The sequence below is a fragment of the Pyxicephalus adspersus genome, chromosome 1 (genome assembly GCF_032062135.1).
Source record: "Pyxicephalus adspersus chromosome 1, UCB_Pads_2.0, whole genome shotgun sequence".
NCBI lineage: Eukaryota > Metazoa > Chordata > Amphibia > Anura > Pyxicephalidae > Pyxicephalus > Pyxicephalus adspersus.
In genome coordinates this window covers 84,271,326-84,284,983 of record NC_092858.1, presented here as the reverse complement: position 1 = coordinate 84,284,983, position 13,658 = coordinate 84,271,326, and the positions used below count along the sequence as shown (strand labels likewise).

General features: G+C 34.6%; 1 protein-coding gene across 2 annotated transcripts in view; it reads right to left on the bottom strand.

Moving 5' to 3' along the window:
* Positions 1 to 3,360: 3,360 nt before the first annotated feature.
* Positions 3,361 to 13,658, bottom strand: part of DOC2B (double C2 domain beta) — a 246,040-nt gene continuing 235,742 nt past the window's right edge. For both annotated transcript variants that reach the window (XM_072416382.1, XM_072416391.1), the window contains 3 exons: positions 10,282 to 10,363; positions 7,444 to 7,540; positions 3,361 to 6,737 (listed from right to left, as the gene is read on the bottom strand). In XM_072416382.1, the coding sequence (XP_072272483.1) occupies positions 6,601 to 6,737; positions 7,444 to 7,540; positions 10,282 to 10,363 (316 nt within the window). In that variant the 3' untranslated portion in view covers positions 3,361 to 6,600. The remainder of the gene's footprint in view (positions 6,738 to 7,443; positions 7,541 to 10,281; positions 10,364 to 13,658) is intronic.

The following is a 13,658-nucleotide window of genomic DNA, read 5'->3' as shown; positions in this document are numbered from 1 at the left end:
CTGTCTTTTTGGGGATATTTCCTACATTTGATGTCCCAGAGTGCTCTCCAAAGACATCTGTCACCAGAATAGGAACCAGATCCCATTGGACAAGTTCACCTCCTTTCCCTTTAACAACTCAACTCAACTTCTTTCTGCCACATTAACAAGGGTCCCCAGGATCATTTATGAGAGCAAGTCTCCCTGATGGATACACAGACAGCAATAAAACCTTAATAACGTTCTATCTCTTCTATATTATATCCAAAACTTTCAAAAAAAGTTTTGGTTTTACATACATTTAGTTCCCTCCAATCTCCTAAAATTCAAAATGTCCTAAATGGTTATTTTTTATATCTGTTTTGTTTTAGGGATTTCAGTATTTCCACTGGATTTTTGTAATATATGTTTTGTTTTTATTTATTCTTTAGATGCCATTTGATCATAAGCAACAGTAAATATAACATATAAGTCCCTAAAACTCAGTGTTTTTCTGGCCTTACTTTACAACATCTTTAGTAAAGAGGTTCATTGTTAGGCATTATTGATGTAAAGATTGTTTGGAACAAGATACAGCACATTTATTAAAAACTGTGCAGCTGATTGAACCACTGAGAAATATTTGCTCCGGTTCCCTCGCCCGGGGTCTGCAATTTCTGACTTTCTGAAAAGGCATTTCTTTTCTTCCCTATATCTCACAGTGCTTGGCAGGAGGTTGCTGGACCACTTAGTGCTGTCTCATGGGGAGATATGTCTACTCTCCTGCACAGAAATTAATTTCTGCAGGCTATGAAAATTTGAGGAGGGACAACTTATTGAGTTCTGTAGTTCTGAAAAGCATTGTTTTAGGAAAAAATATCTGTTCTGCTTCTAAACCCTATCATTATCATTTGTAAACTGTATTTATATAGCGTCAACATATTATGCAGCGCTGTACAATCGTGGGGGTTGCAAATGACAGACAGATAGAAACAATGACATACAACGGGAATGATCCTGCTACTATAGTGCTTTTCTAAAGTGTGACCTCAAACCCAATGATCTTAATATCACCTAGATGATTAAATCAATTTTGACTCATATATCAAATTTATAACCATTTTAAATGTATCTAAGAGTCGAAGCTTTGAAAACACAGCACACCACTAGGTGTCATTGAAAGACCTGCATGAAGTTTCCTGTGCATTGTAATAGGATGAATCCACCTAAAACTGATATTTTGGTTACAATAGGACTGTGTCATTCTCTGGCTAATTTTATTTTTTAGAGTTTCAGCTTTATATCTTTACTAAACAAATTAATTGACTCCCTCCTTTATGAGCAATACCCTTCACTAAATACTTTTTGTAGTAATGATCAGAATGGTGTCTCTGATTAGCTTTTTGTCCATTCCTGTGCTTTTTAATCAGACTGAGGTTGAGAATCAGCGTTTTCACAATGAAAATAAAAGTTTCTTGTGTTTGAGCAGTTCTGTTAAACTCCCGTCTTATATGTTATAATTATCAAGTTGTATGACTCAACTTATTTTCAATTTTGGAATAAATATATGCTGAAAATCTGCTGTAAAATTTCCAAGAATACTTAAAAACTTTTAGGGGCCTATTTAAAAAGCAGTGAATTTGATTTTCCATCAGATAATGTTTGGTAAATAGCAAATTTACTGCTTTATAAATACAGCCCTTGGTTATTTCAAGACACCCTGAACAGGAAAGCCTACATGACACTATAATACTGCCTTCACCATGCTTTACAGTTAGAACTAGCTGTTGGGGAGAAAATGCATTGTTCTCCAAGCATAACGCTGTAAACAATTTCAGTAAAGCTCAAATTGTTGCTTTATTTGCGTACAGGGAATCTCTACATGTAGTCTTTAGAAAAGATGGGCTGCAATTTTTGGCAGTGTAAACATTTGTGTTTGCTTGTTTAAAAAACCCATATCAATATTTTGACTTAGATAAATATTACATGAAGAACACATACTTTTGCATTTATTACCTGCAACCTATCTCCTTCTTTTAGTGCATACCTATTGCCTATATACCCTGTATGCTCTTGTATTTGGAGCTCTGTACGTAATCCCATGGAAGACATAGAAGGAACTATACGCAGGCTAGAAAAACATTTACAGAAAGTATCTATTCTGGACGTACTACAAAATCATTTTTAGACCTATGCAGTTGATGCATAAAAGACACACCATCTCTGCATTGTAGCTTCCCAGAATGTACTGCACCCAGCAACTCAGGAGAGTAGAGAAACTGGCAGAAATATGATAGGAAATGGGAAACAGGTCCACCAGTCTTTTCAAGAAGGAAGCTAAGAGAAGCCTAAGAGCTGCCTTTTACGGAATCCTGCCACTTGTAGCATTGTGCTTAATGAACCTGAGAGCTGAGCTACAATGAGCTATGTCCAAGAAAGGTAAAATGTAAACCATGCATATTCCATCATAAGGTCAAAGACATAACCTAAAGCTAAAAGGGTTTGCTATTTATCCAACAGTACTTCACTGTCTATCTAAAATAGCTTGAAAATTGCACAAAATAGGCATAATTCACAAATCTGTCATGCCAGGATAAAAATCTTTAATTTCAAAAATATAACAGCTATTTCAGCTGAGCCCAACAAGGTTTTATTCAATACAGTCACATGACTTGTGTAAAAAGTTTGTGAATTTAGCCTAATGCAGTTTTTTTTACTGTATTTTTATTTCAGATATGTTATTTAATTTATACTATTTTTGTAACTTTGTGTTTACATTTTTGATAAGCCTATGTTACCAGGAGCACATACCTTCAAATAGTTACTAAATATGATCCAAAATAATTGACATCATATTCAAAATTTTCATGCATGTGTGTGCTACATCTTTTTTACAAGAAAACTGAATTTTTCCACTATGTCTTTTTGTGATGTGTGGTACAGATATATATAACAGAAGCTGTAATATAGGTCTATTACACCCAAATTTATAAAGGTACTGTGATGTGTGGTGTGATGCTGCAAACATTTTGACAGAAAGGTCTGTTTTACAGTCTATAGGCTGAATGGCCAATGACAAACAATAGACTACAGGAATATATTTCATATCCCTGAGAATAAGCTGAACATTTCTGCATAGAAAATTATAAGCTTTTTCCTCTCTGTCTCCATCTATATCCATCAAATTACTATATTTTATATACTCAAATTCCTGGAGTTGGTACCTAATGAGTTGCTTGGGAGCATTTTGCCCTATATGCAGTACAGGTAGTTCCCGGGTTACATACGATATAGGGACTGTAGGTTTGTTCTTAAGTTGAATTTGTATGTAACTCGGAACAGGTACATTATTTTAATAAATGCAATTAAGACAGATGTTTGTCTCAACATATTATTAGGCAGAACTCTGTCAAAATGCAGATATAGTATGTGAAAGTAGGTAGGTGATTAAGTGCACCCTTACCACTCCTAAAAAAATAAGGAGAGAGAATAGCAGACATGTGGTGCTATTAAAATAGACTTATCATCTGCATTTGTGACCACCTCTATTAAAACAAAAGTTTTGGCAGTTTGCTGGCCTGAAGCATTCAGGTGCATGTTAACAAAATGCCAAGGACTGAACAAGTATGACTTGTTTGGAAGGTTGTCAGGTAAAAGCCTCCTCTCTCTAAAAAGAACATGGAAACACACTTTAAGGTTGCAAAGTTGCATCTGAAGGACCCATAAGATTTCTGGAACATTTTGGAAAGACAATACTATAGTGGAGATATTTGGATATAATGCACAGAGCAATGTTTTTGGGAATACAAAACACCTAATACCAACTGTCATACATGGTGGTGGAGGGGTGATGATTTGGGCTTGTTTTGCATCCACATAACCTGGGCGCCTTGTAGCACTGAGCTCCTGAAGGATGGAAAATAACCTTTTAAGAAGACATATTGTCAAGAGTAGACATAAAGTGTAACTGTGGCCAGTCTATGGAATTTTAAATATTGGTGTATTCCAAATGAACAGTAAATTAAGTTTAAAACAAATCTCCACTGACTTATGTAACTATATGCACATGAAATTCATCCTCAAGGTTTGCATACATACGCAGGCTTGAAGTTCTTAAATTAGCAGTTTAGCTTCTTCCTCCATTGAGCGGTGGCTTGGCAGCCTTCTGATTACTAATGTGTATACAAAGCAAAAGAATCTAAACTGCTGAAAGAAATTATTTTATTGAATTTAGTTCTCTTGCTTTGAACTTTGAGGATAATTGCTTAGTGGCTGCAGCTATAAAGAAAAGTGAAGGCATGTGTATATTTAATGCTTGCTAAAAAATTGTCCTATACCTGGTCTGGTTTACTTAAAGGCTATATAAACAGACTTGTTGGAATTACAATTTAGATTGGCAGATGATTTCCTTCAGTAAGGTTCATGTTGGTCTTTGGTCAAGTAACCAGCACAGTTTGTATTTATTTATATTGGGAAAGGTCCATTTTTTATTCTTTCTATTAATCATTATATATCCATACCTGCAACCTGTTATCACTATACATTTGACCATAGGTCAGTTTAAAGCCCCATGACATTTAGCAATCTGCAAAGGCTAAAAGACACTAAAGAAATGATTGTACAAAGGGTTATTGTTTTACGGGTGCAGTAAGAAAGCCCTGTTTGATACAATTTAGATACATTGTACTTCAGGGTCCAAATGTATTTCCCCCAAAAGCTCAGCCATTACTTTTATATAACAATCAAAAAAAATTGTAGTTGATACTAGTACTAAACAGATAAAAAAATTCCAAAAGTTGTGTTTTATTGTTCCTAGTGTGTGTTGTGTAGATTTACAAAAAGCCTTAATGCTACTTGATAAGAAGACTACAGTTTGATTTGTTTTTAACTAATATGTTAACTTCTGTATGTGATATTCGACCAATATTATTCAAAGCAGAACTCCAGATTCAGCTAAAAATGCAATATGCATTTGCTTGGCCATGCTATAAAAGTGTAAATAGGCTGCAGTAAAACATGTTGTACCTACTGAGATCAGCACAAGTTCTTAGAATGAAACCGAGCTCCCGGGACAACAGAATATTTAGTTGTTGGCACAATAAGTCATTGCTTCTTTCTGGGAAGATTTTAAAAAAAAATGAAATCTACCATCCCTACATATAGCAAATATATGACGTAATGCTGCAGCTCAGATATTTGATTTTCACTCAACATTGTATAGTTACTAAGATGTTCTATCTTAGTAACTATACAATGTTCATACCTTAATAGAAGCAGGTTTCATCTGTTGTTATATGATCTAAAACTTGTCTGCAGTGGAGGAGGGAGCATCAACAGCAAGTGTTTTACAGAAATAATTGTTCCTTCTCTGAAACTGCAATTGGTTTTTAGGGGTCAGTTTACATTTAAATACATCTATCCTTTAAATCTATAAATCCATATTAAAAAACAGTTTTGATAATATATGTTAGCGAAATATACATATTTTTTTTATTAAATATTGTGTATGGTGTGTACTGGTTTGTGAGTGTTGCCTTTTTAAACATCTATCCTCACATGTGACTGATGCATTAAATATCATTATTGATACCAAGTACAATAAAAAGGCAATAAACTTGAGGGCTTGAGTGGTGCATTGCAAAGCAACGAGTTTCATCTTTACCACATCTTGGTTTTTATCTGGTCTTTAGCTTTTATACTGAATACAATTTATGATTCCCTGGTTTGACAGACACTATGGGCTGCACTATCTTGGCCTAATGATTGCAGACTGAAACTACAAATCTGAGCCACCACTCCTTCTTTAAACCATTTGAGGAGGTCATCTATCCATGATACAGCTCGATAACTATGTCTGTTGTAGAGGATCACATAATTGTGCTCATGGAATTCTATCACTATGTCACATAGATCAGCAGCCTAATTTGGTATTTCGAAGTCTGTGAGCCTATGCAAACAATGCCATCTTGACATGAAATGAATATGTGTTAGTGCAAAATGGCACAGGTGATGCCACAACACATAGGATACTGATTTTAGTACACCATGACCATTATAAATGAAAGTAATGTTTTGTAAACACAAAGCATATATATAAATGTGTTCATCATAATATGAATGACCAGTGTTAAAACTTACAAAAAATGCCACTGGTGGTATCTGCATACAAAATAAAGATTGCTATGGTAGTAATCAAAATATTAATGCCAATCAGGGTAATTTTTCCAGAATTTTGTTTTTTCTTTCGGAGATCATGCTGGTGACTGTCTCGCAATCATTACAAAAATATTTTCTGTTACAATCATGAATCCAGCTTATAAGCACAATTGTACTTCTAGGGTAATAATAGTCATTCAAGACAACATCACAAGGAGAAAACAAGCTGTATGTACAACTATCCGTATAAAACGCCCTATACTAATGTTGTCCCTTAAGTTGGTGAATGTTCTATGACAAATTACCTTCTCTGTTACCCTGATTGGCACCATTGCAGCTTAACTGACAGGTTGAAGTAACTGTCTTATCCCTAGTCAACTTTTCTCTTGGGTATAGTTATGGTAAACTGTGGCAAAGGGCAAAGGCATAGCTTGTGTCTTGTTCCTTTCCAGCTGTGCTATCTCAACACAGAGAGGCACGCTCAAATCAGTCACTGAGGACGGCTCCTGGTAGCTCATTTGTTAACGTGTGCCAGCGTTCAATTTTCTTGTCTTTGTTTTTCAGGCAGTCAAACCAGTGTTTAAGACGTTCTCCTTTTGCATTGATTCCCAATACAACTCCACCTATGGAGAGGAATAAATGTTATTAATTTTTTCAGCAGAGCATGGTGATATAGATAGGTTGAAGCTATATGTGGTCTAAGATATAAATCAGTACTTAAAACAGAAGTAAGACCCAGAGTCCCCCAGTATACGCACAAGAACTGCATTATGAAATTGTCATCAAATTGCCAAATAAAACAATTAGTAGACATGACACATGGGGGTTTATGCTTTCAACCAGCGTCTATGGGCAGGGGGTTGGTTGTTCATGTCTCTGGCTTTCACCACAATGGTGGTAGTGGAAGTGGCAGAGTTGCTGCATTTTTCTTGTGGTGTCACTACAAAACACTACAGCCCATAGGGACAGAGAGATGGTGTCAGGAATATACCCTTTCATTTATAGACAAGTAAGTAACTTGGTTACTAAACAAATAGAATGTGTCAAGGCAAATATTGACTGATCTAGAGCAATGAATTAAAAAATATTTATGAGGAGTAGAACTGATAAGTGGTAATGTAATGTGGTACATTAATAATGTGCTTTCACCACTTAAATATCACAAACCTAAAACACAACAAACATCTCACCCCTTATAATCTAAATACCACATTGAAATAAATAGAACAGTTTTATTGTTCACTGCTGTATTATAGTTTCTAAAAAAACTCTGCAGAAATGAAAACTATTTGCTATTTTTTTTTGATTTGTTACACAACATACACTTACCTATAAAGTCATTTGATTTTCCAATATCATAATCCCAGACTGTGACTTCTAAAGTTTTTTTTGCAAGGTCACTGTGTTTGATTTCATAACAGAATTCCTGCAAAGGTAAATGGCATTGGAACAAAAAACTATAGTAACACCATATATCAAATAACGTTTTACTTGTAATGGATGCATGATGGCGCTTGTTAATTTAATGAAAATAAAATAAATTCATTCACAGTACATTGCCTAATTTTCTGTGTTTCCAGTGACACTTTAGCTCAAATTTGTCAAATCTGTTGGGGTTCTGCTGATGTCAGGTAGGATGTTGATTCTAGGTTTCTCATTCACATGACATCCATAAAGTACTGTTCACATCTATTGCGTGTAGCACTTGTAATATGTCAGAGTGTTCAATTAGTAATCTGTGCTTCCTGCTAACCCCCAGGCAAGTCTCCATGGCACACACTCAAGCTGCTCAGAAGTGAAGCTTTTTGACATTGCCGTAATTGCTGCAGCCTGTTAACCTCTGCCAAGTCACACCGGTAGCTGTCACAGCCATTACATTATTTCTAGTGCTTCCTTTAGCACCCATACCGATATCAAGACCCAAATAGCATGATGAGTTGCCTTAGCATGCAGAGTATGTATCTGTTTATCATAGGGGTATAAGTATTAACATCTCACATTACCATGGCTAGATTTACTGGGGTACTAATGGATTTGGATGTCACCAAACAATAACCTGTATAGCTCTTTGCAAAAAAGATTTTTTTTTTTACAGCACAAAGAAGTATACTCAGGTACATGATCTATTTTGCTTTCTTGTGATCCTGATGTTTGGCTATATCAATATTTTGCTGCGTGAGAAATGTTCAATCTAACAAGAATAATGCTGCAAAATTGCTAAGGGAACATGCTGTTCTTAAACATATTCACCTACAAGCAAATCTGGCTCCACAGCCCAAATAACAGGTAGATGGATCTTTCAAAGAACTGGCCAAGCACAAAGGACAGGAGAAGGGCACATAAAGCATAGCAGTTTACCCTGGAAAATCATTCTGCAATATTTTCTAGTTTTGACATTTCTGTTTCTTTTCATTACATATGTTGTGCGATTACTTGTAGAATAATTATAATGGCTTTAATCAGCCTCAATAATTATCCTAGTTATCTGTTTTATCTTTTGTGCATTATAATGCAAACAATGAACATGAATGTGTCATTCTGTATTAGCCTCCTTCCGTCTGCAATGGTAGTTGCTAGGAAATGGTGAATAGCACCATGATGATTACCTACCAATGGCAAACCGTTTGTGTACAGGTAACTAATTGCTAATTGATATGAACTTGATTGAAACTCAATAAGAAAAAATGTGAAGCTATGCTGAAAGGACCTAGTGCTCAATAAAACTGAGAATAATACATGGTGATTATGTTTCAATTATCATTCTAATCACAGGTCCCTTATACAATAAAGAACCATTGACTAGCTCAGTTGAGAAATGATTGGGTGTCCCCATTTATCTGCTGTTTGTAATGTTAAGGCTAGAATACATATACATTTTTAAATGAGTACAGTACTTATTAACCATTTGTTGGTGTTGCCTCGCTTTCAGCATACTGAAATTGATGTGTTGAACAGAACTCCCCCCTTCTTACAGTGTTGTCCTCAGTCTTCAGGTCAAATGATGTTGCCTAATTAGACCCAGAATACTAAGATCATCTACTGGCAAAGAAGAATTTATTTTTTTTATCACAAGTGCTGGGGACCCTTTTAAAATAAATAAATAAAAGTAGCTTGAGTGACGCTTCATAACCTTATATGTAGTTAGATATCAATTACACATTGATTACATTTTAATGTTTTATTAGCATATTTTGTCATGACAATGTTTTTTTTTTTGGTTACAATTGCAATGCTTGCAAGTTGAAATACTGCAATCAAGAATCGGTCAACAGGGAGTAAATGGTTTCAAATACCCCATGTAGTTGAGTCTTGCTCAACTTTAATAAGCGGCTCTATTAATAGAAATATTATCTAGAAATCTACTAATCAAATTCTGTTTTACTACACACGTGTCAGGGAGAATTATATATTTTTATTTTCTTCTGCTATGCAATGCTTAACACAACAGCAATCCCTTAAAAATTTTATATTGTGATATTATACATGATATTTTTCTGGTTTGGTGTTACTTGGTACATTCCCTCAGTAACTCCGAGTAGCACATGATGGCCCTTAAGGCCAGGATTCAATCCTTGAACTCCTACCTGCCGAGCACTGAAACCGCAATGTTTGGTTCTACCTGATAAACAATACATGGGTACCAACAGAATGATTTCCTTTTACATGAAAAGGCAAGATTGCATTAAACTGTGAAACTGGAATTATTTTGTATCCCCTATACTAGGACTAGTACAGCTTAGATTGGTCACAGTGATACAAATATGAAAAATGAGGAGGGTTTAGAAGCACTGAGATGCAACAAAGGATGAAACAAGGCAAAAAAGTTTTGGTTTTTATTTTAACCTGTTTATGATACACAGAATCAAAGAAAATGTCACTCAGATAGGTTTTTATAACTACTTTGTCACAGAATTAGATGGGACTAATGTTTCATTGTAATGTTTCATTATCATATGTTTTATTAATCTAATTATTGTGCAGTGCTGCACAGATCAAGTTAGTCTCCTCTTTGCATTCTATAAAATTCAAATGTGAAGTTTAAAAGTGCAGTAAAGGTTGCAGTTCTGTGGCTGAATTTCTGACATAAAATGTCACTTGTAATTACTTGTGACTTGTAAGGACTCAACACATTTACTATGTAATAATAAAAAAACTAGTTAGGGTTACCTCGTTAAACTCTGGATTTAGCGTTTTCTTCTTCACGGCAGTTTTGTGTTTTGATTTCTTGTCTTCATCTGGTTTCAAGTATCTGAAATACACAATATTCATTACATATTGGCTTGGCAGTAATGATGGTAAAGGTTTCCACCAATTAGATGTTTGTTTGCTAACAGCCATTACAGATCTGACACAGGTTGATACAACAGTCACAAAAGCAAACATTGAACCAATTTTTCTATAGCTAATGGTATACGAGATATTATATATATATATATATATATATCGTAAAAATTATATGTTTACAATGTCATGAACCTAGAAAAACCTTCCTCACTCCAAGAGTCATTTGCTTGTTTTTTTCTATGGGATGATATAATAGGAATAAAGCAATGTAACTTACTGCTCCTGTTAAAGACAATGCTCTCCTCCAATAACCAATGGCCCTTGGCATCTTCCCATACTGAGCAAGGCTGAAAGACCTGCACTTAAAGCCGACCTATCACCAAAATTTTTACTTTACAAAAAAAAGGTAGACAACCATTTTATGTAAAGTAAAAATGGTATTCTTTTTTAATTCTTTAACACCCTTGAATTGAAGACCCCCCCTTCACTCAGATAAAAATAGTGGCGCCTGGTGCTTCCTCTGTGTCAGGACGAAGACGGATAGCAGGACGGCAGGAGACCCAATCGAGAACATTTTCAGCGAGATTGAGAGATCTGAGGAATTAAAGGTGAATTTTTTTTCTTTTCAGTTTAGTTCTGCTTTAAGGGGGTGACATCAGGGTTTTAACTGGTCTGGCTGTGTCACTTACAAAAATGATGCCAGGAACCAATCCTGCAACGAGGAGAAGAGCTCCGGCTGTTGCAGGAGGGAGGAGGTAAAATGTACTCATTGGGCCTTTTTTTTATTAAAATTCTCCGAGTGTGGTGAAGGTAGACTATCATGGGAATACCTGGATGACCCAGTAAACCTGGAATGGATTTCTAAAAAATCATTTGCTATTATTTTGCAAATCTTTCAATCCTGGACCAGATCTACTGCATAATTCTAGGCTTACTCAGTTTTTCTTATGGTTCATGGTTAATTCTGTCATCCCCTAGGAACTGCAAGGAATTAACTTTTAGAGAATGCTTTAAACGACAAAAACCCTTTCCAGTCAGCATCACAGATTCAGATCAAAATAAAAGTCTCACAGGGGTTATAGACTTTCAGTAAAGGATTTGCCGCTCAATATTAGTGGAAGACATTTCATTCCAATAAAGAGTACAATCGACAACATATTGAAGAGCTAAATTGACTGTTATAAAAGCTAAATAACATTAAACATAATATTTTTAAACCAGCCAGAGAACAGCATTGTGCACTATATTTGCATTGTAAATTGTAAGGATAATGGTAAATAATCTGGCTATTAAAATCATCTGAACATGAATTAACTGAGTCCTGCCTGTAGAGGTCACCAGTGCACCATGGTCAATTAAACCCACATTACCACTAAACACCTGCCAATAAATGGAAACATTTTCTTCACATTTGTCATTATTGATCAGCAGGAACTCACAGGACATATTAAGTAACATTTAGCAAAAATGTGAATAAAAAAAATGCTTTCATTTCATGCTTTACAATGACAGATTTTTTGTCTGCATTAAAAGTAATATAAATACCATTGTTGAAAAAAACACAAAAATGACAAAAAAAATTGACCGCTGAAATATATATAAACAGACCGTTAATGTACAAAGACCTAATAATTCCGAGAAAAGCTTAGTAGTGGGATTCAAATTTTATTGTTGGGTAAACTAAATATAAATAATAAATAATCACATCTTCTGTTCAGAAAAGGTCTTTAAAAAGTCCACATTTCATAAACTCTGTGTGTTCAGTCAAGTGCAAATGTGATTTGCATATCCTTCAGAAGTTGAGGGCTTTGAACCCATAACATGAAAACTAGAAACATAAAGATAATGTAACTTTTAGGGTTTTTATTTAAATTTTAAGCATCCTGAATGGAACCTTTTGATAGTGATAAAAATATAAAATCAAAATCTTGGTGAATAAAGGTTTTCATGCTGCAACTATGCCTAACACAATCATAGACAGTGATGACTCAATCATATATCTATTGCTATATTTATATATACATTTATAAATTAATGTTATTGTTGTTTTTTTGCATTTTACTATAAAACCCTAAAAGCCAAGTACAATTTCAGGATTAGGTTTAGGGTCAGTAATGCAGACTGTGAAAATAAATGTACACAATTATTTGTGCTGTAACCACCTGTCATGGCCTGCGTGATGTAGACACTGCATTCAATGAAAAGGAGAGACAAACCATGAATAGGGAAGCCTAGCTCAAATCGATAAGATCTTCAAATACTTCCAGTTAGACAGACAGAACCTTTGACAGTGCTATGTATATTGCTATGCAGATATATATATATATATATATATATATATATATATATATATACATATAGTGCCTGTACCATATGTGTAGATGACTATTGTAAAGATAGCCTAGGCTTTTTCCCTGCAGCAGCTGTCATGTTATTATGCCACATAAACTGTTAAATGCTAGGGCTAAATTACAACTCCACACATCATTTTTCTCTCTAATCTCTCAGAAATTGGTGAGACATATGAAAAAGTTAAATGTTGCCTGGGGCTGTATGTGGCACCTAAATCAATAGCCGAGTAGGTTGATGTGGATCAATCAGTTCAAGCTGATATTTCAGATAATGGTGGATACGGTTGGGCTGCATCACTATATGGCTTTTTTTAATCCTTAAGGCTTTGTTAGGGATATTTAATTGTGAGAGTTCATGCCATTAAGGCTCACTCTTCCTATCCTATTTCCACTCTTCTGCATTTTGTATTATGTAAGGTAAACATAAATCCTATAGGAATGTACTAGCCAAGGAAGAAGCCTTATGATACTGGATGCTTTATCTCATATCAGAGCCCTTAGAGATATAAAAGATCATGGGGTGGTTCAATTAAATATTACTCTGCCATTTTTAAGCCTACAATAATAATAATTACATGTACTTGCTTTACAATATTTATTTGCTTCAGCAGTTCTTACAAATACATTTTTAAAAAATTAAAAATAAAGCTTTTATTTTTTTTTTTTAAAAGGAACACTTTCTATTAATTTCAAAACGAACACTTTCTATTTTCCTGATACTATTTTATTATGCTATTTAATTAGCTTTTGTTTTATTGTTATATTTTTCTATTTCTCACATATCATCAAGCAGTATATTTAATAAAGACAATGTGTGTTAAAATTTCATTACAGTTTAAACAATAATAAAACACTTAATGAGATTATGGTGACTTTTTATTAATTTAAAGGAGTGTAAGTGCTTGTACT